At 40.7% G+C, this 27,090-nt stretch overlaps 1 protein-coding gene across 2 annotated transcripts; it reads right to left on the bottom strand.

The window, feature by feature from the left end:
* Window positions 1–3: 3 nt before the first annotated feature.
* LOC114462067 (DNA repair and recombination protein RAD54-like) lies at window positions 4–21,119 on the bottom strand. Of its 2 annotated transcripts, none has more exons than XM_028444672.1 (5): window positions 21,011–21,119; window positions 9,685–9,759; window positions 8,972–9,082; window positions 8,815–8,875; window positions 4–134 (listed from the first exon to the last, which is right to left on the bottom strand). In XM_028444672.1, exons 1-5 carry the CDS (start codon window positions 21,011–21,013, stop codon window positions 10–12), a joined length of 375 nt encoding a protein of 124 aa, XP_028300473.1. In that variant the 5' UTR covers window positions 21,014–21,119; the 3' UTR covers window positions 4–9. The 2 variants fall into 2 exon arrangements, with proteins under 2 accessions (XP_028300473.1, XP_028300474.1); XM_028444673.1 differs by lacking the exon at window positions 4–134 and adding an exon at window positions 8,257–8,292.
* Window positions 21,120–27,090: the final 5,971 nt, after the last annotated feature.

Genomic DNA, 27,090 nt, shown 5'->3' with positions numbered 1-27,090 from the left:
ATTCTGGCTCTACAGTACACTATGCAAAACTGCATAATCCGTTTCCTGCTTTACCTCCGGACTTTCCCACAGTTCTTCCTCTTCCTTCTTTATGTGGAAATGATCCTGGAGCTGCAGTCCATGAACAGATTCTCCTTTACAGGAAACAAAAAAGGGTTTGATTGATTTTGTTATCATTGTGTATATTTTCGAGAGGTGGGACTTGATTAAAAAATGAATCTAATTAATGAGAAAATTTGTAATGAATTAATCTAAATTAATGGCCTAACAGTATTTGACATAAGAAACAACATTTTTTTTAGTGTAAATGGATTTTGGTATATGACTGAAACAATGAAAACAATAAATGAACTTAAACAAAATAGTGTTTGCATCACTGAGTGCTAATATAATGTAATGAATAAATAATATGATTGCATTGTTCAAAAAGCACAAACTTAAATTTAACTAAGCTATATTCACACTTTTCTGGATTTTTTTATAAAACAAATGTGTGTTTGTGTTTTAAAAGGAAAAAACAGGACTTAGTCCAGAACATTCCAGAGAAGTAGAAACTGAACAGTGTAAAATAGTTAGAATATCTGTGGCATGAAATAAATAGAGCAACTGATGAAGCTGATGAATTTAGTTTGAAATATTCTTTCTACATCGCAGGTGATAAGTTGGGTCAGACAATGCTATCTGTAGCAGTGCTTCTAGCCCCGCCCACATCCTCTACCACAGAGAGTGGTCGACTGTCTACTATCATTTATCCACTGACTTTGTTCATTTGTCACTTATGGATTTATTCATTTTGGCTCTGAACCCTGTCTGAGTGTCCAGTGTGGTTTGGAGACACTGTCTGCTCCCACTAAGACTGTTGTCCGTGCTAGCTGCTACATGTTGGCATTAAGCTGCTAGCTGCTACGTGTTAGCACGTGTTAGAGGTAGAAGCTGAGGCTAGAAGAGCTCTGGTGATAGTGCCGTGTCTCCCCAGGTGATGATGTGGATGGTAAAAAGGAGGTGTAGTGTGGAAAAAAGTCTTCATTGAAGCTGACAAAATAATACAAAGTTTATTAAAACAAGCAGAATCAAAAACCAGGGCAGAGACGGAACACTGGAGGAACAAAGGAGGTCAAATCATGTTCTGAGGCAAATACAGGAGAACTGGAGATATCAGTTCAATGAGAGCAAACAGGGTCAGATCATGCTCTGAAGAAATCCAGCTTGGCCATCATATATATGGACTGACGAGAAATCTGAAACCCAACAGGTGGAGTCTAAGGCTTTAGCCTTAAGACAAAGAAAGGAAGTCACAAATGTCTATTACGGTGGTAGAAGTCCCATACATCAACAAACAAAGGCCAAAGTTAGACTGTTTATGTATACAGCTGTAAATGGAGGAAGATCAGCCTGGGAACAGGCAACTTTCAAGGTTCACAAGTCAATAAACATCCCAACAGCAGAATAGCACAACAATAAGCAAATTCCACGATTGACAGGCAATAAACATCCCAACAGCAGAGCTACAGAAATAACTGGCTAGGATTGCAAACCCTATATGTTTAAGGCCACCTGTTGAAGGCCCATACTCAGTTTTTAAGTGAAAAGGTATATAGAATAAATTAATATCATATTAAGCAGTCAATACACCTCAATAGACAAACTGTTTCTTGCACAATTTGCGCACAACGGGGCTTTTGTTTTCCATCCGGTGTTTTTATTTAAACTGATATTAATGCTCACAAAACACAGCAATAAACTCTCCTCTGGTTCTCCCATTTCTTGTGTTGTTTTCTGTGCATCCAGAGCTGCCCGTCTCCTGGTTCCTAAATCTAAACAACCACGGCAGGCCTCACACAATAATAAACAAATCAGAAGATACGTAAGGCGGGTCTTGACGAGTCGTGTCTAGACACCTCACACAACACACCAACTTGTCGACATGCTTTCAGAAAGAAAGATCTAGAGGACAGACTCCATCTGAGATAGTATGTAGCTACCCAATTTTGTTCACTGTTTATATTGCTCTGTGTGTGTTATAGTGTGAGTTTACTCATGTAAAAAAACTAACACTGCATGTGTTTTCTTCTCTAAATAACTCTCTGTGTAGCAGAGCTGCTGCAGCTAACAGGGCTGATTATACATTCTTAAAGAGACAGTGTCCTGAAGGTGATTTACTTTAAAAACGACTTTCTGCAACTCAGAGCTGCCCTGAAAAAAGCAACACCACATAATTTAATCACATTTCAGCCTTAATGAAGGAAAAAGTCAAAAGTTACACAAAATGTTGTTATTGTGCTGCTAGTGATTAATAAAAGGGTCTTTGTGGCTCCACTGACTTTGACCCATTATTGTTTTTCTTGTAAAACTATTCACTATCGTATATATATATACTTTAAAATAGTCTTGAAATGATTTGAATGAAAAAAATTGTGATGTGATCGTGGGTTTACAAAGAATAAATCGTGATAAGATTTTTTTCCCCCATATCGCCCACTCCTACGTGTGTGTTTTATTTGTTTCCAAAGGTACATATTTTAGGTTTATTACCAAATACCAGTAATGCTATTGTACAACTGTATTAGATACAGAGCAGCCATTTTGAGGTATAGGGCTACAGCTGTGCACGTGTTTAGTGAATTATATATTAAACTTAGTGATTTGACTAAAAGCATATTTCATAGTTATTGTTAAAAAGATAAATATATAAATAGTGATTCATTTCATAGTGAAAATAAGTAAAAAGGGTAAAAGGTATAAATATATTAAAATACATTGGGTTACAAACAATGTACATTTTGTATTGTATTTTTGTAATTTTTGAGAAACTGTAATTGTGTAAGTATAATGTGTGACTAGTATAGCTTTACTAAGCTATGGCCACATGGACTTTGGGACTCTTTAAGGCCATTTAGAATAGAATAGGTGTCTGGATTACTGCTGTGGTTGATTGTGAAAATATGTTAGAGGAAGAACAATCCTTGGTGTGAAGTAAATGCAGCTGAACACGTGCTGTCTCCATTCTTTATCACAGGCTGAGTTACAGCTGAGTACTTCATACACACACACGTATGCCCTCTGAACCCCAGAGGAGCAACAATCTTATGATTATTTTTGTATGTAATAGTATATTTCCATGGACATTGAGTCTGCTGCTAAGACATTCATTCAATCAAAAATCACGTGATTACCTTTTTAATGACTTCCTTTCTGTTGCAGACAAGGAGAGCTGAGGTAAAGGTAGCACTGCCTTGGGCCACAGTGTTTTAAGTGGGAGCCCCCTGCCTCTGTCATCAAGGCATCAACATCTGTGACAAACACCTACAACATGAGACATGTCCCCAGATAAATGATGGAGAGTTGGTTGAAATGAAATATTGACAAATAAATGTATTTTGTCAATTTTTTTAATTAGTTTTCATTTCTAATTTCTGGTTGATTAAAACTCGCATGAGGAGGCCACAGTGCAGGGAGAGCCGCTGGCATGGAGGTGAGGACATCTGTCTTAAGGTAGAAATCAACGTTAAAACAGGCCAAAGCCATGTTAAAAAAGAACACATCGTCTTTCGCTGGAACACATCATGTCACTAAAGTCTTATTCTTGTCATTTTCTGAAACTTGGCAGCCCTGGTGCATCAGCATTATGACACCTCTGACTTTTATAACAAACCACTTTATTTTAATTGTTTTATTTGTTTCAAATATTTAAAGGTTCTTGAAATTCCAATTACAATGGTAAAAAATACTAATGAGAAATACAAGTTGATTGCGTTTGAAAGGGTGTACTTGTATTAATATTGTAGCGACCCGGCAGGACTTTGGGGGGGATTGATGGGAAGTTGTGGGGGAAGGAGTTGCCCTAGTTAGTCGGATAGGCCAGTTTTGTTGGGAGCGGAAGAGGAACTAAAAAGAAGGGGGGAAGAGAAAAAGAGTGACTCCTCGTCCAGTGGCTAGTTGAGTTAGCTATCCGCTTTTGTTATTTTCCGGCACTCCTCCAACCCAGTATTAGCCTGTTTTTGAGGGTAATAAAACCCGGTTCATCCGGTTAAACGGCAGCCACTCAGTGTCCTCGTCATTTGGCTAGTTAGCCCCGTAGTGTCGGGCCGCAAACGCTACAATATGATATGTTATCATTACATTAGTGGTTAATTTGGTCTAACAAAAAATAATTTGTGGAACAATATGTCGTCCAGCAAAATCTGTTATCGGCCCAGGCCTAGCTCTTTCACTTATCGGCCTGTCCATCTTGTGCACTTCCTTCAAATTTGTAAAATAACAGCTTAATAAAAAATAATCATGAACATGGTTAGTGAATAGTGGACCTCGTAAATTTACCTTTTCAAAGTGAGAACTCATACTGTCCTTTTCACACACAAATCTGGCTTTACTTCATCAATAACATTACATTTTATTTATAAGCATTTTTCAAAACTACTTTATAGTTAACAACATAAAACCCTCAGCCTGACATTTGAAAAATCCTCAAAATATTAACCGTCACAAAAAATAATTTATATTGATTTATTGTGACCAAGTACTGTACCTATGATGAAAACTACAGGCCTCTCATCTTTTTTATGTGGGAGAACTTGCACAATTGGTGGCCGATTAAAATAGTTTTTTGCCGCACTGTACTTCAGTGAATTAATAGTTGGAAATGGTTCATCCATTATATTTTTAATACCGGTAGGGAAATAAAACATTAAATATGATTATTCACGTGTTAATGCATACAATTTTATTACGTAGTAGTTTCTGTGACAAGCACAAAGATAACATTTTTTGCCACTAATCAAGAGCCCTGAGTGAATGTCACCTTACAGCAAGGTATGAATGGTCCACCTCCTTTCCTTCTGTAAAATCAGTCCACAACAAAGCTTTTTTTGAAATCCTCAAAAATGCTGTTTTTTCACAAAAAATTGACCGACTGGAATTTTGTTATTACCCTGGAATCCCCCCATTAGTGTCAATGTTTTGGTGTGAGAATGGTTGGTGGGTATTGCATTAAAAGACCTACACCACTCTACACACACAGACAGACGGACGACGAACTGATGACAATACTCTTCAGCCGAGGCTGAGGGTAACAACTACAAAAAAAACAAACTACTAACAATAAGGGTAAATACAGAAAATACAGGAGTAGAAAGCAGAGGTGGTCAGTTGCTTTAATACTGCTTCTCCCATCGGTTTTACAAAAGTGCTTGAATATGTGCATCATTCCCGCCCTCTGGAGACCTGGGTAGTCGGTGTTTTTTCGTCAACCAGGTGTAGCCTGCTGTGTGGAAGTGAAGGGACTGCCCTTTCTTCCATACTGCTGCTAAGCTGCTCCTATCAGTTTTTAAAAGTGCTCATATCAGCCGTAACTGACATCTGGACACCTCCTCGAGTCTGAATATGTGTAATATAAATATGAACACTATTAAAACACTAACAATCTCTGGAAAAACAAACGCTGTTAGGTTGGAAATATCAACAGAGTAAATAAGCTTGTTAACGTTTTTTTATCCTTCTCAACCTATGACCCCCCCAGATCGCAGTTCCAGAGTGTGAAAAGGCTTATTGGCCGGCAGCGTGGACAAGACATCTAGCCTTTTAATATAATAGTGCCAGTTGGAAGTATGTATTTATGTGGGAGCTTAAGTAGAGTTATCAATTATGGCCAAATGAGTATGTGTTTGAAGGTTGGATGTACAAAAAGGTGTACATACTCTAGTGTTACAAAGGGGTATACTGTATGTGCGGGTGCAAACTAAAATAGCGTGTGCATTTTCCCTGGTTTCATTCTATGGGACATGCACATGATAAATGGATAAAGTTGGCATCAATGCTGTGGGTTTAGGTGAAATCTGATGAAAAAAAAAAACACATTTGTACAAATAAAACTATTTAGCATTTAACATTTCTTAGTGCAGGGGTGATTATCATCCAAGGTTAGTAATTAATATACAAACAGATGTAACTTAGCGAGCAGACTGAGAATAACTTCATCTCTCAATCATGTGTGTGGCTCACACTTCCAGAGGAAGCATGGTGTGTGTGTGTGTGTGTGTGTGTGTGTGTGACTCACTACTCCTGTGGCTCACACATGCACGCGCTTCAGCCGCACACATGCACACACTCAGTGAGTCACATCAGGTTGAATCTCACGCCCCAATGTGTGAGACTTGAGAGCTTTGCTAATATATCAGTGTGAGTGTAGCTGCTCAGATGGCCTTCCCCCCTCTCCGGTCTAACCCTCCTTCTGGTGTAACCTGCGTTGAATCCGCTGTGATTTCAAAATAAAATTAAAATAAACGTTTTGAAACGTAATCACCACAAAAGGATCAGTCAAAAAGTATGTTTCCTCAAAAGAGAAGTCCACAGGAGCTCAAAACTTGTGAAAGAGCCTTAAACTCTCTCTCACTCGTGTGTCTGCTTGGCTATGTACGGACACGTCTGGTGCGTGACTCTAGCTCACCACTGTGATTGGCTCTGGCATGCACCGGAGTGGAGCTGTGCAGTGATTGGTTCTGGGCGCACACGTGACTCTAGTGACTGTGCTTCGGTGGACAATAAGGCTGTGTCCGAATATTCCCTCCCATCCCCTTTACTATCCACTGTTCCTTCACCTTCACCTTCACAAGAGTATAAATAGCGGCCGTGATAAAAAGGAAAAGAGGCTCAATGCTCCCTTTTTTACTTCCTTTAGCCTAGAAAACACTGATGCATCCTTTACCAAAGGAGGCGAGATAATGCTGACCCACAATTTCTTTTGGCGACAACATTTAAAGGGGCACGCACACCTGATCGCTGACAAGTAAAGGCTGGGATACACTGTGTGATTTTTTTCAATCCTTGCACTCAGCTCCAGCTCAAACTGTGCAACTCAGACGCAGAGTCTGAGAAAAAATAAAAGACGGCGATGTGATGGACCAGGAGCTGGATGGACAGTACAGTCCGTCAATTTTACAGCAGTCCTACGGTGTTCGCGCATGCGCAGTGTGAGCGTTTACGGTAAGCCGGTCCGTGGCACTGCTTCAACTGTGCGATACCCTCACAAGGAGCTCACGAGGAGCGACTGGATTTCAAACATGTTTGAAATCCTTACGACCTACCATTGCTGATCGGGAGCTGGTCGTGAGGTGTTAATCGCTTCTCGTGACCCCATGTGTACTACACGATGCACGACACACGATCTAGCAGAGACTCGCACGATCCCACAAAATAGTCGCACGAGTCAAAAATCGGCTCAAAATGGGCCAAAAATCGCACAGTGTATGCCTGCCTTAAGGGAGATCATGTAAGTCATGCAGTAATGTGCTTTGAACAACTTTAAATAATGAATCTAAAACCCATCTCGTATTATATGTAAGACATTATCAGATTATAACTGACACATAAAACACACACTGTTGTTCAAGAAAAAGGGATCAGATACGCCACAATTATGCAATAAAATAAATTCATTTATTTAATTGCAATAACAAAATCAGAATCAGAATTTCTTTATTGATCCCAGGGGGAAATTGCTTTTGTTACAGCCACAGAACACATCACAAATAAAGAATAAAAACATTAACAAAGACAAAGAAGAATAAACAATAAATAAGTGTATAATTAAGTAAAGACTGTTAAAGATAGGGGTCAGAAACACACACATTACAGTAGTAGAAAAAAGTAGGATATATAATAATAATAATAATAATAGTAATAATAAAAATAATAATAATAATAATAATAATAATAATAATAATAATAATAATATACAAATATATACCAGTATATACCAATATGATTCACATATTTACAAAATAATACAAATATACAAATGTGATTTAGATATATACAACAATCATGGAATGATTTCCTGTGGCATTTCTGTGGAGCACCGTGGTTGGATCAGCCTGGTGCTGAAGGTGCTTCTGTAATTGACCAGCACATCATGGAGTGGGTGGGACACATTGACCAGGATGGATTTCACCTTGGACAGGCTCCTCCTCTCTGTGGCACTCGCCACCACTGACTCATAAAACATGACTCTCACAGTGCTCGCCGGCTTGTCCAGGTGAGAGTAGACACAGTTGAGCAGGAAGGTGATGGCATCCTCAACTCCAACCTTGGGCTGGTAGGCAAACTGTAGTGGGTCCAGGTGTGGTCTTATAGATGGTTGGAGCTGCACCAAGATAAGTCTCTCCAGGGTCTTCATGATGTGGGACGTCAACGCGACTGGTCTGTAATCCTTGGAGCCGCTGGGACGTGGCGTCTTTGGAACAGGAACCAGGCAGGATGTCTTCCACAACGATCAGATGTATAATTTACGCATGATCACTGATGGCACAATGGTTACATATGAGAGTGTGTGTGACACAGCGCTGCTCAGACCTGCGCTGGATGATGGTCAGTAGATCATCTTCAAAGAATGCAGACTGGTTGACAGACTGTGTAGTTGTATTAACTCAGATCAATATCAATATTACTAGGTTTTAAAGTTGTTGTTTAAAAAAAAAAAAAAGATTTTTATTGTGTATTTATTTTTCTACGTTAATAAATGTTTGAACAGCAGACAGAACTCCATCTGCCTCAAATGTCAGTGCTTGTGCGCACTGACGTCTCCACAATAAACGAGCAAAACGCTCATTTAAGTAGGCAACTAATTTACTACCCTTTATTTCAGATCTTTGTGAATCCGGCCCTCAGAGTACAACTTACCTTGCTTTATACAACCGGAAATTCAGAGTTTCCTTTATTTGAGCACAAACATACTCAAAGTTTTAACACAACCCGCTTTCTGGAATACCCCTCTGGTGATGACAGAAGGAAAAAACAACAACATAAGAGGAAAAGTGTTACCTGAGTAGTTTGGAATGGGGATTTTGAAAGGCTTGGAGAGGATAGCTCGGATAAATGCCTCCTGTAGACAGATTTGAACAGATGTTACGTGATCAACATCTGCATTTAGTAAAGAATGCCAATGAAACGTGGTTCGTTGCTTGTTTCCAATGCTTACGTGTTTATCTCCATCACTACAGGCCGGTCGGTTGTTAGTGGGAGTCAGAGGCTTTCTGAACTGAGAAATGTGGCTTTCTTGCAGCTCATTCTCACTTTTTCTTCTTTTCTCCTGAGAAACCAAGCAGTGTTAGATCACGATTGAACAGGAAAGTAGTGCATTAAACACAGATCTGAGTACAAACTACCACATCTGTACAATCTTCCACATACACACACATTACAAACATTATCTTTATAATCATTATTTGGATAAAGCAATAACTGCAACTAGGGCTGGGCATCATGGACAAAAATATCACATCACGATATTCTACTTATTATTCTTGCACAAAAAATCCCCAAATTTTGCACAAAGGTCCAGTCTCATTCCAGATTGTCCCAGCTGCAAAAACAGGCCAATCGTCCTAAAGGTGGCGCTACAGTACGCCTCTAAAATTTTAAACTTTGGAAATTCCCAATAAATCAACCATATTTGCTACAGATTTCCCCAAAACGTTGCCCCAACAACACTGAAGAAACTGTTGTACTCATGTAAACGCACTACATACTGATTTTGACATCAGAATTCGTACGAGTAGTACGTTAGGATGACGTTTACAACATGGCCTATCAATCTGAGCTCAATGTGTTCAAACCGTAGAACACAGATGGAAAAGTTGTTCATGTTTTATTAAAGAGTTTCTCAGTCACCATCATGAGTAACACTCCTACTTTTCTGAGTGTCCAGTCCTGGTCCACCTCATCCTGGCTGCGTTTGGCCCGCTGACTCGGTGCTTGGCTCCTCCTCTGTGTGTGGACAAGTGATGACATCACAATCTTTATCAGGTCTTGATTTATACGTCACAGTTTTCATCAACTACATTTTTTCGAGTGACGATAACAAGACTATGAGTAATTTAAAAAAATACGCGTGAATGAAAAGTGTATCAAAATATATTGATATTGTCATCAACAAATAAAAATCAAACTACGGTATAACTTTCAATAATTCATTCAGAACTCATACGATCATGTGTGTCATGTTCTGTTGGTTAAGTTCAGTTATTCTGTGTTTTTGTTTATTTTGAGTCTCGTCTGGTGTTAACTCTTGTCTGTGTTTCAGGGATTCCTGCTTGTGGCTCCACCCCTCAGTGATGTCTGTGTGAGTGCTTGGTGATTGAGTAGCTCCCTCATGTTTGCACCCAGGTGTGGCCCATTCCTAATCAGGCCTCCTCCACTATTTAATGAGTGCTTGGTCACAGTGTGGTTGCTGGTTCGTTGTATTATGTTGTCAGGTTTGTGGTCTCCCTTCGTGTGCAGTGTGTCTGGTCTTGCTCCCTGTTCCTGCTCCCCTCCTGTTTTTGGATTTAAGTTTTGATTTTGATTTTGAGAATAAACATGGACTGGTTCCAAGAACGTTATGCGTCTATCCTGCCTCCGTCTCTCCTTGCATTTGGGTCCACAACAACAGCAAACCGTGACAGAACGAACCAGCCAACAGTGGACCCAGCGGAGAAGAACTTTGTGGAGAGGATTTTATATTTCCAAAGCCTCTTCCGTGAGGTCAGGGCAGGCAGGATTTTGACGGAGGAGGATCCTGTCAGGGATTCCTACTGGGGAACTCGACTGGCTTTGGGAGGACCCCGGAGCCTACAACGATGTAGAGGTCGGTCGAGAAGAAAGGGCCAACCCCGCCAGTCCCCTAGCTTCCAGGCTAGCGTTCCTGTTTCTCCTAGCTCCCAGGCTAGCGTTCCTGTGTCTCCTAGCTCCCAGGCTAGCGTTCCTGTGTCTCCTAGCTCCCAGGCTAGCGTTCCTGTGTCTCCTAGCTCCCAGGCTAGAGTTCCTGTGTCTCCTAGCTCCCAGGCTAGCGTTCCTGTGTCTCCTAGCTCCCAGGCTAGCGTTCCTGTGTCTCCTAGCTCCCAGGCTAGCGTTCCTGTGTCTCCTAGCTCCCAGGCTAGCGTTCCTGTGTCTCCTAGCTCCCAGGCTAGCGTTCCTGTGTCTCCTAGCTCCCAGGCTAGCGTTCCTGTGTCTCCTAGCTCCCAGGCTAGCGTTCCAGTCCCGGCTCCCCGCACCAGGCCGCCGCCTGCCCAGCCGCCAGTCCCGGCTCCCCGCACCAGGCCGCCGCCTGCCCAGCCGCCAGTGCCGGCTCCCCGCACCCGGCCGCCGCCTGCCCAGCCGCCAGTGCCGGCTCCCCGCACCCGGCCGCCGCCTGCCCTGCCGCCAGTGCCGGCTCCCCGCACCCGGCCGCCGCCTGCCCTGCCGCCAGTGCCGGCTCCCCGCACCCGGCCGCCGCCTGCCCTGCCGCCAGTGCCGGCTCCCCGCACCCGGCCGCCGCCAACGTCGCCGCCAGTGCCGGCTCCCCGCACCCGGCCGCCAACTCCCAGCTCTCCTGTCCCGTCTGAGCCCGGCCCGCCCGAGGTCTTCCCGCCTGTCCCGTCCGAGCCCTCTTCGCCGGAGGTCTTCCCGTCTGCCTCGTCTGAGCCCTCTTCGCCGGAGGTCTTCCCGCCTGAGCCCGGCCCGCCGGAGGTCTTCCCGCCTGAGCCCGGCCCGCCGGAGGTCTTCCCGTCTGCCTCGTCTGAGCCCTCTTCGCCGGAGGTCTTCCCGCCTGAGCCCGGCCCGCCGGAGGTCTTCCCGTCTGCCTCGTCTGAGCCCTCTTCGCCGGAGGTCTTCCCGCCTGTCCCGTCTTCGCCCGGCCCGCCGGAGGTCTTCCCGTCTGAGCCCGGCCCGCCGGAGGTCTTACCGCCTGCCTCGTCTGAGCGCTCTTCGCCGGAGGTCTTCCTGTCTGCCTCGCCGGCTCCGCCTCATGGGAGGCCGCCGGATTCCTGGTACCCTGCTTCGCCGGCTCCGCCTCATGGGAGGCCGCCGGATTCCTGGTACCCTGCTTCGCCGGCTCCGCCTCATGGGAGGCCGCCGGACTCCTGGTCCCCTGCTTCGCCGGCTCCGCCTCATGGGAGGCCGCCGGACTCCTGGTCCCCTGCTTCGCCGGCTCCGCCTCATGGGAGGCCGCCGGACTCCTGGTCCCTGCTTCGCCGGCTCCGCCTCATGGGAGGCCGCCGGACTCCTGGTCCCCTGCTTCGCCGGCTCCGCCTCATGGGAGGCCGCCGGACTCCTGGTCCCCTGCTTCGCCGGCTCCGCCTCATGGGAGGCCGCCGGACTCCTGGTCCCCTGCTTCGCCGGCTCCGCCTCATGGGAGGCCGCCGGACTCCTGGTCCCCTGCTTCGCCGGCTCTGCCTCATGGGAGGCCGCCCGGAACTGTCTTGACCCCCCCTCCGGGTCCCCCGTCCACCCACCCTAGGTTGGTGTTTGGGTGGTTAAATTTTTGTTGTTGTTTTGAGAGCGTTTGGAACCCGCTCCTTAAAGGGGGGGTTATGTCATGTTCGGTTGGTTAAGTTCAGTTATTCTGTGTCTTTGTTTATTTTGAGTCTCGTCTGGTGTTAACTCTTGTCTGTGTTTCAGGGATTCCTGCTTGTGGCTCCACCCCTCAGTGATGTCTGTGTGAGTGCTTGGTGATTGAGTAGCTCCCTCATGTTTGCACCCAGGTGTGGCCCATTCCTAATCAGGCCTCCTCCACTATTTAAATGTGTGCTTGGTCACAGTGTGGTTGCTGGTTCGTTGTGTAATGTCAGGTTCGTTGTCTCCCTGTTCATGTACGTTAGTGTCTGGTCTTGCTCCCCTGTTTTTTGAGTTTGGATTTAAATTTTGATTTTGAAGCATAAATATGGACTGGTTCCACGAACGTTATTCCTCTATCCTGCCTCCATCTCTCCTTGCATTTGGGTCCACACCCACACCGGACCGTGACAATGTGGTCTTTAGGGCTGTGCGATATAGACCAAAACTGATATCTCAATATTTTTTCTTAAAAATGGTCATATATATGATATAGAGCTGCACGATTATGGCCACAATAAAAATCAACATGACTTTGTTCATACTGTAATCATGATTAGAATCACAATTATTTATCATATTTGGTAAAAATATTTTTTAGTTTAGTTATTATGGCACTACTTTTAAACAAATAATGTGTGGAGTTTACAGTGCAAAAGTAAGCTTTAAAAATGAATTATAATTAAAAAACAATTACCCCAAGAATTTAAAATGTACCAAAGGCTAACTGAATAAATACACTATTAGAGTGCAGAGCCTGTTTAAATGTAAATATTGCCAACAATCAGGTTAATCTAATGTGGCAGTAAAAATGATGGAGGTAGATTTGTGTTTTTATCATTATCATTCATAAAATTTAAATATTTTCAATCAAAAATAAATATTTTCAAATCAAAGAAAAAAAAGTGATCAAATGCTAAAAAAAAATTATGTGAGACCCAAATAATTACATTTGACACTTTTTTTTCATTGATTGAAATGTTTTAGTGTTTGGTTGAATAATAAAGACACAAGTGTACAGCCCGTAATATGGCCCAAATACAAAAAAGATGACTTCAATCAAAAAAAAATAATTTTAATTTTAAAATGTTTTTTTTGCATTTGAACACTTTTTTACGTTGATTCAAAATATTTATTTTTGATTGAAGTAAATTAAATAAAAAAAAGGTTTTTTAATTTAAGTTTTTTTTTTTTTTAAATTAATTTAATTGTGCAGCTCTAATACTATATAAATCTAGATAATTTTAATTCAAATGAATTCTTACCAGAAAAACAATTCTGGGTTAAATTTGCTGATGTAAAATGCCACACAGGCACATTTATTAACAAGATGTGACAAATTTGTATTTTTCGACTATAAGGGACAGCACGTGTGAGTGAGTTCTTTAGTAATTCATCTAACTGCGCTTTTCATGCTGTTCTGAGAAGTAGAGAAAGCAGCGACTCCTGAAAATATATATATATATTTTTTTTAACTTATTTTTATTGAAAATCTTCAATACAGGTCAAATACAACAAAAGAAAATCCAGTAGTATCAGACAAAATGTAGGCACATCATACATTACTCCTTATATCTTCAAAGTAGAGCCAGCATCACAGTGGGGGAAGAAAGAAGAAAAGAGACAGTTTATAAACATACACGTGCATCTTCCTTCCCTTCTTTCTTTCAGCATGGAATAGTATAAACAAATCAACCATTAGAAATGTATCTTTGTATTAAGGACCATTTATCCATGAATACATCAATTTTCATTTGCAGTCTTGCTGTTATTTGCTCCATATGGTACACTTCTTTTAGTTTGTTCTTCCATTGAGTAATAGTGGGGGGCTGAGGCTTGAGCCAAGAGACCGTAATCATTTTCCTTGCAACTAAGAGTAGTATTTTGAATATAAATTTAATATCATTTAATCTTATGTTGTTGGGAAGAATTCCCAATATTAATAAATTAGGTTCTAATGGGATTTCAATGTTGAGACAATTCTTAATTTCTCCTTGTATGTCTTTCCAATAGTTAGTTAATTTTGGACAGTCCCAAAACACATGGGTATGGTCTCCCACCAGACCACAGCCCCTCCAACACCGATCAGAGGTTCCACCAAACCTAGACGTGACAAAGGGGGTTCTAAAAAATCTAATTTTAGTTTTCCACTCAAATTCTCTCAGGCTTTGACTATTTGTTATTTTGTGTCCCTCCCGCAATGTCCGTTCCCAGTCATCATCTTTAATTATTATGTTCATTTCTAGTTCCCATTTTCTCTTAATTTCCTGTGTATTCTCTGTATTTTCTTGTAGTAATTTGTAAGCATGAGATATGTATCTACTGTTAATCTTCCCCTTTATTACATGAATAAAAAATTGCTCTAAATTTGTGGGTGGAGTTTGAAACAGGGTTATGTAATTATGCTTCACAAAATAATTCCTTACTTGTAGATATTTATAAAAATCTTGGGCTGGCAGGTCATACCTCTGCTGGAGTTGCTGAAAAGACATTAAACTTCCTCTTTCAACCATTTGGTCCAGCATAATAAGACCCTTTCCAGCCCAACTTTTAAAGCCAGAGGAAGGTGGAAACTCCAAATTATGATGAATTTGTATCAGTCTGCAAAGTGAACTGGGAAGATTTAGTGTCTTTCTGATATTTGACCATATGGATAAAGTGGTTTTGACCCATTCATTTGTAACTTTCTTCTTCTCTTTTGACCATGCATCTGGATTTATAAATGGAATCGTATCAAGAAACATTCCAGGACAGTCTCCCTGTTCCATTCCAAACCAGATTGAGTCTTCCTCTTGACACACCCATGTCAGCAGAGACCTAAGTTGAGCTGCGTAATAGTAATTTTTTAAGTTTGGTATATTCAATCCACCAATTTCTTTAGGGCACATGAGAGTTTTGAGTCTAATTCTTGGACGTTTATTTTGCCAGATAAATTTTGAGAGCCATTTATTGAGTGTTGTAAATGTAGACATTGGGATTTTAATAGGTAGTGATTGAAATAGAAAAAGAAGTCTTGGTAATATGTTCATTCGAATTGTTTCTATCCTCCCTACTAGTGAGAGGGGCAAAATTTCCCACCGTGTGAAGTCTTTTTTAATTTCATCTATCAATTTACTATAGTTAGCTGTAAATAATTGTGATGCTTTTGGAGTAATCATTATTCCAAGATATCTAAATCCTTGATTAGAGAGTCGAAAATGAACTTTATCTCTGTAATTTGTGGGCCATTGGCCTTTTAACATCATTGCTTCTGATTTTGACTGGTTTATTTGATAGCCCGAAAGATTGCCATAATCCTCTAAAGCGTTCATCAGTGGGGTCAATGATGTTGCAAGGTCGCTGATATATGTTAAAATATCGTCCGCGAAAAGTGAAATCTTATGTTCTTTATTATTCCCATCCTCAATGCCCCTAATATTTCTATTCATCCTGATTGATGCTGCAAGGGGTTCAATATTAATTGCAAATAAAAGTGGACTGAGGCAATCACCCTGGCGGACCCCTCTTTCTAAATAAAAGAAGTCCGAGCAGCATCCGTTTACTCTAACACGTGATTTGGGATTTGTGTATATAATCTTTATCCATTCCACGAACTGTGGATGGAAACCCATAACTGATAAAGTTTTATATAAAAACTGCCAATTGACCATATCGAATGCCTTTTGTGCATCAAAGCTGATTAGCATTGAATTTTGCTCATTGTTTTTGGCTTGTGTTATAATATTTAAAGTTCTTCTTATGTTATTGGTAATGTGCCGGCTTGGGATAAAACCCGTTTGATCTGGGTGAATAAGTTTCTTTATATGTTTTTGTATCCTTTTAGCTAAGATGCCAGTCAGTAATTTTAAATCATTGCATAATAGGCTAATTGGTCTGTATCCTTCACAATGGGCTGCATCCTTTCCTTCTTTATGAATGACTGAAATTATGGCCTCAGGCCATGAATCAGGTATGTTACCATTCTTAAGTGTGTAATTAAAAACCTTAGTCAGTAATGGCAATAAAACATCAATAAAACATTTATAAAATTCTCCAGGAAGCCCATCAGTTCCTGGAGACTTGTTGTTTTTTAACTTTTTAACTGCTTCTCGTATTTCACCCTGTGTAATCTCTGAGATCATGCTTGATGCTTCTCCTGCAGATAATAAAGGAAGGTTTAGATTTGTAAGAAAGGCATCACACTTCTCCCCAAATTTGTCATTCATTGGATTTGGTTCCTCATATAGCTTTTTATAGAAGTTTGCAAATGCATTAGCTATTTCCTTTGGTCTGTATACCTTTTTATTAAGAATTGGATCTACTATATCATGTACTACTCTATCAGCTTGTATTTTGCGAAGTTGGAAACCCAACAGGCGACCAGCTCTGTTTCCCATTTCATAATATTTTTGTCTCGTAAATCTCAGAGCCCCTTCTACTCTGTATGTGAGAGTTTTATCTAATTCTTTTCTAGCTTCTTTTAGTTTTATTAGTATATTATTTGATCCTGAATTTTTATGTTCAATTTCTAAGAGCTTTATTTTATTTTCAATCTTGATTTGTTCCTCTAAGCGCTGTTTCTTTAATCTAGACGATATTTGAATCATTTTTCCTCTTATCACAGCTTTATCTCCACTCCACATGATAGGTGGATCAACTTCTCCATTATCATTTATCTCCAAATAATCAATCAAAGTTTGTTTCAGCTCTTGAACTACTTCTGTATTGGTGAACAATGAAACATTTGCCCTCCAATATTTAAAGACGTTCTCCTTATTCAAATCAAGGTGTAAAATGACAGGTGCATGGTCACTCAGTGTTATTGTTCCTATTTGGCAGTCGCTTACTTTGTACATATGTTGCTGAGAGACGCAAAAGAAGTCTATTCTTGAATAGCTATTATGGACATTAGAGAAGAAGGTGAAATCCCTCCTACTTGGATTATTATCTCTCCATGGATCCCCCAAACCCAATTCTGTTATCGTGTTATTAAGTGTTTTTGTTTTCCTATTTTGCGGGCCCACCTCTGATGGTGTTCTGTCTAATTTACCATCTTGCACAGCATTAAAATCTCCCCCAACTTTTATTATTCCCTTTGCATTCTCTGCTATGGTGTTTGCAATATCTTTAAAAAAGTTTTCATCATATTCATTTGGAGCATACAGGTTTCAAATAGACACTTCTTCCCCTTCTGATCGGCCAATTACCATAACAAACCTGCCAAGTTTATCCCTGATTACCTTCTCTGTTGAAAAAGCTAGTGATTTAATGATTAAAATAGCCTCCCCTCTTTTTTTTCCAAAAGATGCACTATATGTTTGGTTCACCCATTCTCGTCTAAGTTTTTTGTGTTCAAGCTCACTTAAGTGAGTCTCTTGTAGTAATGCAATGGAGCATTGTAATTTCTTTAACTGGCTCAGTATTTTTTTTCTTTTTATGGGATGATTTAAGCCATGGACATTATGTGTAACAACAGTCAACTTTCCCATTAAAGATTCACAGATTAATAAAGGAGTACCTCATTACTTTCTCATACACATTACAAATATCAGAGGGTATGTACCTACAAATAAACAGTTGTATTTTCAGTGGATTTTTCTGAACAGTATTGACCTGGAAAAGAACAGTAATTAGGAACATGAACAGACTCCCAACTTTCACGCGAACAAACCAGCCCTCCTTAAAAGCGATTACGGTGGAGACGGAGGTGCGTGACGAAATCCCTCCGGGTTTAACACACAGTGTCGTAGCAACTGTCCTGCAGCAAAAGGCTGCATTCCCAGTCGCTCTCATAAATCCAAATAAAGAAATCCAAAAAAGGAAAAGAAAAGAAGTCATCTTACCTCCCCTTTGGAGGGGGAAAGTCCCATGTCATAGTGGTAAAGTTTATGTTGGCGATAACTAGCCTTGTTAGTAAACTTTAGTTGTTTAAGCAATGCGCACATTCCTGCTGTCGCAGTTCACTTTTCAGTCTTTTATTATTCGTCATCTCGTACAAACTTTTGCAGATCGGTGACGTCCAGCGCCGCGTCTCCGGTGGCTCCTCTGGATGCAGTGGCCCAGGCGTTGTGCAAAAGCTTGTCTTGGATGTTTTCCCGTTCATCCACCTTAACATGTATTCCGAGCTCGTTGAGTGCCGGCGCTGCCTCTGTTTGTGTAGCAAACGTCTTCGGTCCATGGTCGTAGTAGAGTTTCAGCTGGCACCGCCTTTATCTTCTTCTCTTTCAGCCGTTTAATCACATCCCTTACTTGTTTACGTTTCTTCTGCACCTCCGCGGTGTAGTCCTGGTCGAAGTACACTCTCTGGTTCTGGTGCATAACCTCGCGACTTTTCCACGCCGCTCGAAGCATCTGTTCCTTCACCCGATAGTCCAGAAACTTGACAATAATGGATCTAGGGGGTGCAGACTCTTTTGGTTTAGTCGTCAGGGAGCGGTGTGCCCTCTCAATGCCCAGCTCCATGTCCGCGGGCAGCTTCAGTGAAGTACGGAGCATTCCGGTTATGAAAGGAATCATGTCGTTTTTTTCTTCTCCTTCTTTTATTCCATATATGCGCAGATTGTTTCGCCTTGCCCTCGACTCAAGCTCCTCACATTTAGCAGATAGTTTGGAATCCCGGTACAGCAGATGGCGAATGGCTCTCTCATGGCGTTGTAGCGTATCCTCGTTGTCGCTCACCCTCTGCTGTACGTCGGTCATTTGCTTTTCAAGCTGGTCCGTGCGGTCAATCACATCTTTCAATGTCGTCTCCACTCTTGTCAGAGCAGCCTTTGTGTCTTTAGAGGCATCCAAGTGTTCTTTTCTGAAGTTTCGCAACTCCTGAAGTATAGGCGCCATGTTGTCTTCAGGTTCGCTCATGTCCTCGTCCTCGTCTGCGGGATCATGTTTGCTGTCTTTTTTACCGCTCTTATTTTTGTTTTCAGTTTGTCGTCGAGTTGTAGACATCTTTGGTAGTGTCTCACATCGATTATAACAGGAAGCGCGTGCTATGTTGGCTAGTTTTTCGGTCTTTCCCCGGAGCAAAGGTTTCAAGCTGTTTCTTCGGTCATGACGTCACCGGAACCCCTGAAAATAATTATTTAATACAAAATCCAATGTTGGTGATATTGTAATTTTCTGTATCGTCAAAATAGAAAACTCGATACATCTTGAATATCGATATATTGCCCAGCTCCAGTGGTCTTACTCCTTATTCGCATCAAATATTTCTGTGTGTTTATAAACATTAATTCCATCCAATATCAGAGGGGTATTCCATAAAGGAGGGTTAACAAACTCTGAGTCTATCCATAAACTCTGGGTCAACATACCCCGCGATGGGAAACTCTGGGTATCTGATTCCATTACAGCTGGTATGAAGTGGGTCAATCAACCCTGAGTATGTAAACCTTGGGTTACTTACGTGCACGTGCGCCATAAAAAGCCATCATCAATGGATCGAAGATGACTCGAGCTGCCATGGCAACCACCAGGAAAATAGTGATTTATTCACCGTAATGGGTGAAATAAGCCAGTGTTTGAGGACTATGAGCCTGTTCTAAAGGTGCGTTCAGTCTTTAGTAACTATAGTGGCTTAAATCACCTGTAATTAGTCACACTTTTTGGTCGCTTCATCACTTTATTGCTTCAGTGACGTGACGAGCGGTGAATAATATGAATAAAGTGTGTCTGAGGAGACGTGTCAGCAGCATAGGATGACTGCATAGAGAGTCCTCCTGTTACACTGGATATAAAGACAGTAAATGCCGCTTGATATCGCATCATTTATATTGATTCTTAATGTAATATTGTCGCCAGAGTCCTCTCGACGTCCTAAAAAATGTCACAAAAAAACACTGAAGCGGGACGCGAACCATCACTTCCAAGAGCAGCGTCACAATTCACTGTGCCATCATACCTTCAAAGAGCCGTGATCTACAGATTTAACTGTATAACAATATAAAACAACAATCGAGCCTTAAAAGTGGAGTCATTTAAATTATCATCTCCTCCTTTATATTATCCACAGGTTTGTATTCAGGGAACTTTACTACAGACGTCAGTAGATGTTTTAATGCAGATCAACCTCAGTGACTTTCACTTAATGATCTACATCCACAATATTATAAAGAAAACTACCGTTTGCACAAAAAAAAAACGTAAAGCAACACATTAGTAATGATGTGATGTGTGTGTGATGTTACTAATGTGTTTCAGAGAAAAGTGTTAACGTTCATTAAAGTGTTCAGGTGGGCGGAGCCAGATAGATAAAACCTGCCAGCGACCAGGTTTAGTTCACGGACAATGTTTCCATGGTAACATACTCAGAAGAACATACCTCGCGTTTAGGACTGGGATACTCAGAGTTTCCCTCATTTGAGCCTGAACATACTCAGAGTTTGAACATAACACGCTTTATGGAATACCCCTCTGGTTGATCAATGCTAATTGACACTTTAAAAAAAATGCATAAACTCTTTTAGTAGACATTTAGTTGACTATAACGACTAAAAACTTGCTGTGAGAAGCAACGTAGCTTTGACTGACTGATTAATAATTATGAGCTTGGTTGGAAAGTTAAGTCCAGCTCCATGTACTACAGGCTCGGTGAAGCTGGATAATTCAGGATATGTTGATCCAGCTTCTTGGAACAGGGCCCGGGTCCTGTTAGCAGTGAACACAGTATGAAGGAGTTCATAAATGACCTTACCATGACTGTCAGTCCGCCTCATGTCTCACACTGTCCTCAGTAAAACACTGGAGACTCTGTCTCCATGTAGAAAAGCTCAGTGCACACACAAGCATGTTCGCGCTAAAACTTTCACAACACTACTTCTTCTTCTTCTAATGGTTTCCGGCAGGCTGTACACTAAAAGAAGCGTAATGCTGCCCTCTTCTGTTCACTTAGATTCACTCCATTTTAGATTCTCAAATAGAGGTTGGAAGATTGGAGATACCTCACGACTGCCTTATCTATTAAAATCGACTCTGTTCTTGGTGCAAATATTGACTTTATTGAAAACACTGTCAGCCCAAGAGTTGAAAGTTCTTTATATAACATTCCCCTTTCAACAGAATAACATCCACAGGCCAATAGAACATGGGAAATAGTCTCAAATTGACCACACTGACATAATCCATCCAGATGTTTGCCTATTCGATTTAAATATGCAGCTAGTCCACAATGCCCCAGTCTTAATCTGGTTATCTTAACTTGTATTGATCGGCAAGTTGCCCACAGGAGTCTAGTGCCCTGCACACAAGATTGACACTTAAAATAATGCCTCCCTCTAGACTCATTCTCCCACTCCCTTTGCCATTGCTGATACACAGTAGCTTTGAAAACACTGACACACTCAGCCTTCCCCAATCGGACCACATATTCAATTTCCGTCTCGAGAAGAGCCTTCTTTGCTAGCCTATCAGCAGCTTCATTCCCCACAATACCTGCATGAGATGGGATCCAGGAAAAAACAATACTAGACCCCATCAACTCTATCCGGTGAAGGCAACACAAAATCTCTACCACAGTATCTATCCTAGCCCCAGAGGGATGGTCAGAAATTGCCTGTAAGGCAGCCATGGAATCCAAATATATATACGACATCTCAGGTTTATTTCGTTCAATCCAATCTAAAGCCCACCTAATGGCTAACAACTCAGTCGTGAACACAGACACATAATCAGATACACGCATACTTTCACAACACTACGGCAAACACCAGAGGCTAAAACACACAAGACTGCGCATTCGCCGCCTTATTGGTATACCTTTTTTTGTGTAGATACAAATAAAAAGGCACGAATTCACATGAATACAGATTATAGACAAGGTTACAAGACATAAAAGACAAAACAAAAAAGAGCTAAGGGGCTAAACAATGTACTTAATCAAATAACAAATTGAGCTATAAGCATTTTCACACTCTGAAACTGCGCATGCGCGACATGGAGGGGTGTCATAGGTATATTTATTTATTTATTTACTTCATTTAAACTAATATAAATACAATACAACACAATGTAATATATAAATGAACATACAACTACAAAGGAATAGGAAGACAATAAAAGGAACAGACAACATAAAAATAATGAACTATATAATCATAAGGGATGGCTTTGGTGCCCGTGTTGATATATTTCTTGAATGTTTTGTAAATGTTTATGGCCTTATGTTTGCAGTGAATTCAATTGTGTAAAAATACTAGGTTACAGTATTTTGTTTTGAAAGTGATGTTGATTTGGTTTGTTTAGGCTCTATTTGGCTTTGTGTATGTGGTATTTAGCAAGGAATATTAGGGTTGGTTGTTTTTCTTTTTGACAAAAAACCTATGAGCCTATAGGCCCATTTAAAATACATTTTAAAAATAAATACATGTGTAACCCACCTAAAAGTTACTGTTATTTGATGTGTTAAGTATTCAGCATTTACAAATACATATTTAAGTTTTCAGTAAATCATTAACAAAGAATAAGCTTTCTATGTCAATGTGTAAGCAGACAAATGTGGTGGGGCTATGTCCTTATTTTATTTATATATTTGTGTCCATTTTTAGGATTATTATTTATTTTTTTATGACACTTTACAGCAGTTGACAGACACTTAAGGGCAAAATCCTCTTGGTAGCAGTGTGACTGTGCGTTTACTGTCTTTACCATGTGCACTGTGGAGGGAGGTTGAGTGATGGTCAGCTCTCTTTAAAACTAAGGAAAAAAGGATCAAAACCTGGGATTTTTGGCGTGGTGTCTGAAACTGTGTACTTGTCATGATAGCCTGGACTGTGTGCAAAAACTTGTGAACAGCCTAAGCAGTTTGTGTGCATTGTTCTCTGTGTGAAGTCATTCATTTTCTATGGCAAAGACTAATTTGTTTGTTTTGTCTTTACCCCCGAACCAGGACATCATTTAATGAAAGTGGTGAATCAAGACTTTGAGTTTCAGTTTTCACAAATTTTGTTTAGAACCGGTTACACATGGATTGAGATTCACTACTTTATTATCATAAACACTTCAGTGCACACAGCCAGGACAGAAAAGCTCCTCAAAATGCATTACAGATGCAAAGGCATACAGGGAAGGACTTGGTCCGCAGGAAAAGTTACGAATTAAGGACGCTGGGCTTGAAATCGTATTGTTGCTGGTTTGAATCTCACTCGAGCAAGTCCCTTAACCCCAAACTGCTCCCCAGCCAATAGTATGTGTCTGCAGAGCCGGAGGCACCAGCTACAGGACTGCACTCTTCTTCTACGGCCGCACGTTTACAGCACAAGAAGAAGAAAGCAGCTCTGTAGCTGGTGCCTCCGGCTCTGCAGACATACCCTTCTCTGCCCAGGTGCCGCAAAAAATGGCTGCCCACTGCTCCTCATGGATGGGTTAAATGCAGAGGACAAATTTCATATCTGTAATAACATACAATATATTACCAATAATGGTGAAAGCCCAGGTTACTCTCTTACTCTTACAAGTTACGCTTTATTGGTGGTGCAGATCTAGGGTTGCCACCCGTCCCTTAAAATACGGATTCATTTGGGTTCAAATGCCAAAAAGCCTAGGCCTCCCCACAGTCGCCCCCCTGAAACCATTGTATATTCACTACTGGCTCTTGACCCTGAAAAGAAACGTCTGATCTCCAACATTTGCAGTCTGAACAGCTCTATCGGTGACAGTTTAGTTTTGGGCCCCAGGGAGTCTTGGGAGAAGGAGCTAGGGACCCCATTATCTGAGGATTATTAGCAACGGGTCTTGAAGTTGGTGCACTCCTCCTCAATCTGCGTGAGGCATGGCTTCTTACAATGTAAAGTTGTACATAGAGTCCATTACACTAACCTGAAACTGTCTCGGATCTACCCCAATGTAACCGACTCTTGTAATAGGTGCAAGCAATCTCCAGCTGACCACTCCCACATGTTTTTTCTGTCCCAGGCTTGACACATTTTGGTCTGATATTTTTACGTCTCTTAGTGCGGCATATAATACAGTCATTACGCCTGATCCTCTCTTAGCCCTGTTTGGTACCCCCCAGCATACAACCTCCAAAACCGTGCAGACCGTCCTTGCCTTCTCCATCCTGCTGGCCAGGCGTCTCATTTTGCTCCCTCACCCTCCATCCCACCAGAGGTGGATTAAAGAGCTCTTAATGTCAGTTAGACTGGAGAAGCTAAGATGTTCCCTTAATGGCTCACTAAAGTAATTTGAAATTACTTGGAGACCTCTTGTAAATCATTATCCATCTGATGCTAATGACTGATAAAAAAAATATGGAATTGTACCTTATTTGGCCCTTAAATGAGGCGTTACGTACTGAGGAAAAATGGAAAGCTGTTCTGTATTTGCACAAGTGTGTGTGTGTGTGTGTGTGTGCGTAGCAGTGATTGTGTTCTCTCTCTCTCTGTGTGTGTGTGTGAAAAAATGTCCAACTCTAGAGAGTTTTCAGTGACTCATGGTGATCTGTCTGACATCAAACAGCCTCAGGAGAAAAACACTGTAGATATGAACAATCTGAGAAGTTCTTCATACATCCATCATCTCCTGAGGCTGATACAGTAGACACATCATGATTGGATTGTAAGCTTGATTAATTTGAAAGACTGTGATTTGATTTAATGTTTAGGATGTGGAGGTTTTAAAGTTGAATGAAATATTTATTTATTATCACAGTAGCATTAGGTAATATAAACAGGCATGTTATGTATGACCTTTTAAAAAAATAGGTTAACATTAAATAAATACATTAATTTTTGATTTTACATTATATATATTCCCTTGGTTAAAAATGTTTGTAGAGATTTCTGTATATTCTAGTGGTTCCCAAGCTGGGGTATGTGTACCCCGAGGACAGGGGTCTGTAACCTGTGGCTCTTTGACTCTTTTGCAATGGCTTCCTATAGCTATAAGAAAATAATGAATTGTTATTTCTTACAGAGGGTATTAATGATAAATGACATTGACACCAAATAAAATCATGATAAAACAATTTGTCAACCTAAAAATTAATTGTATTGTGTAATAACTGTCATCAACCATAAACTTTCCTTACACCTGTGGCTAACTTTAAGTTTTATATCCCTGGTAAGATAACAACCAACAATAAGACTATTCTGGAAGAAAATAAAGATTTTATTTGTGTTGGGAAATATTTAATTAACTGCCAACATACCAGATTAATAAGCATACTTGATATGTTTCATCTATCAATTAGTATTATATATATATATATATATATATATATATATATATATATATATATATTTATGTGTGTGTGTGTGTGTTGACCGATCAAATTCAGGTTATTTTTTGTAGCACTACAAGTACATCAACATTTTTTAAAAATTATTATTAACAACATTGTTCGATATAATTGTAACTAGAATTTTATGCACTATATTGTCTTCATTGAGGGCAAGGCAAATGTATTTGTATAGCGCATTTCATACACAATGCAACTCAATGTGCTTTACATGATAAAACATTCATCTGTTTAAAATCAATAAGAACATTTAAAATCATCAACAAACACATTACATCAACAACATGACCAAAAATCTTCCTCTCAATCATATGCAGTAGAGAAAAAAAGTGCCTTTAACTTTGATTTAACAATAGCCAGTGTAAAGACTTTAAAACTGGAGTAATGTGTTCTGATCTCTTTGTTCTGGTTACGACCCGAGCTGCAGCGTTCTGAACCAGCTGTAGATGATTGATGCTCTTTTGGGGGATTCCTGTCAGAAGACCATTACATAGTCCAGTCTGATGGAGATAAAAGCATGGAACTTTCTCCTGATCTTTCTGAGTCATTAAACCTTTCACTCTGGAGATGTTCTTTAGGTGGTAGAAGCTGTTTTTGTGATAGATTTGATCTGACTGCTCAATGTAAGATCTGAGTCAATCAGAACACCAAGGTTTTTGACTTGGTCTTTAGCTTTTAACGCTCGAGACTCAAGATGCTCGCTGATAGCAGTCCTCTTTTCCTTGTTACCAAAGACAATCACCTCCATCTTGTCATGGTTTAGTTGAAGGAAGTTTTCACTCATCCAGCAGTTTACTTTTTCTAAGCAGTCATACAACACCTCAATGGGACCATAGTCATCTGGGTTCAGTGATAGATATAGTTGTGTGCCATCTGCATAGCTCTGATAATCAACCTTACAGTTCTGTAAAATTTGTCCTAAAGGAAGCATATAAAGGCTAAACAGAAGTTTAGATGGTTGAGATGGTACTTTTTTGGCTCCAGAAACATTTTAATCCAGGTGAGAGGAAGCAAAATGGCTCCTTTGAGAATAATGGTTATAGACCGCTGCCATAGGGGCACATGAACACCTTTCAGGAGGTTCACACAAACATTTCAGGTTATTTTTCAACATTATAGATTTTTTTTACATGCACACAGACAATGAACAAGAAAATCAGAAATAAATCAATAAAAAGGCCTAAATTCAAGGCTAATAATGGACGAGACAAAGGAAAGAGTTTAGACGCGCCTGCAGACACAATAAATAATATATACCATGAGCTCAGAGCCAAGGTACATGGGGCAGTAACATTTGGTAAACACTGTTCTATGTCAAAATGTTTCTATTTATGAGGATTGTGTTCACGGTGACGTGGGTGTCCTTTATTTTGTTTTCTGAAAGGTGACAACCTGATGCAGATCCATACAAGTCGGCTCCCTCGTCTTGGATCAATGATATATTTCCTCCTTGTTTCTGTCATTAGACCAGAGAGAGAGATAGTACCTACAATCACTCAAACTTTTGACAGGTGTGACGTCACGACCTTTGTCCCGCCCCC

Source organism: Gouania willdenowi, chromosome 4 (genome assembly GCF_900634775.1).
Source record: "Gouania willdenowi chromosome 4, fGouWil2.1, whole genome shotgun sequence".
Taxonomy (NCBI): domain Eukaryota; kingdom Metazoa; phylum Chordata; class Actinopteri; order Blenniiformes; family Gobiesocidae; genus Gouania; species Gouania willdenowi.
This window is presented reverse-complemented; position numbering and strand designations above follow the sequence as displayed.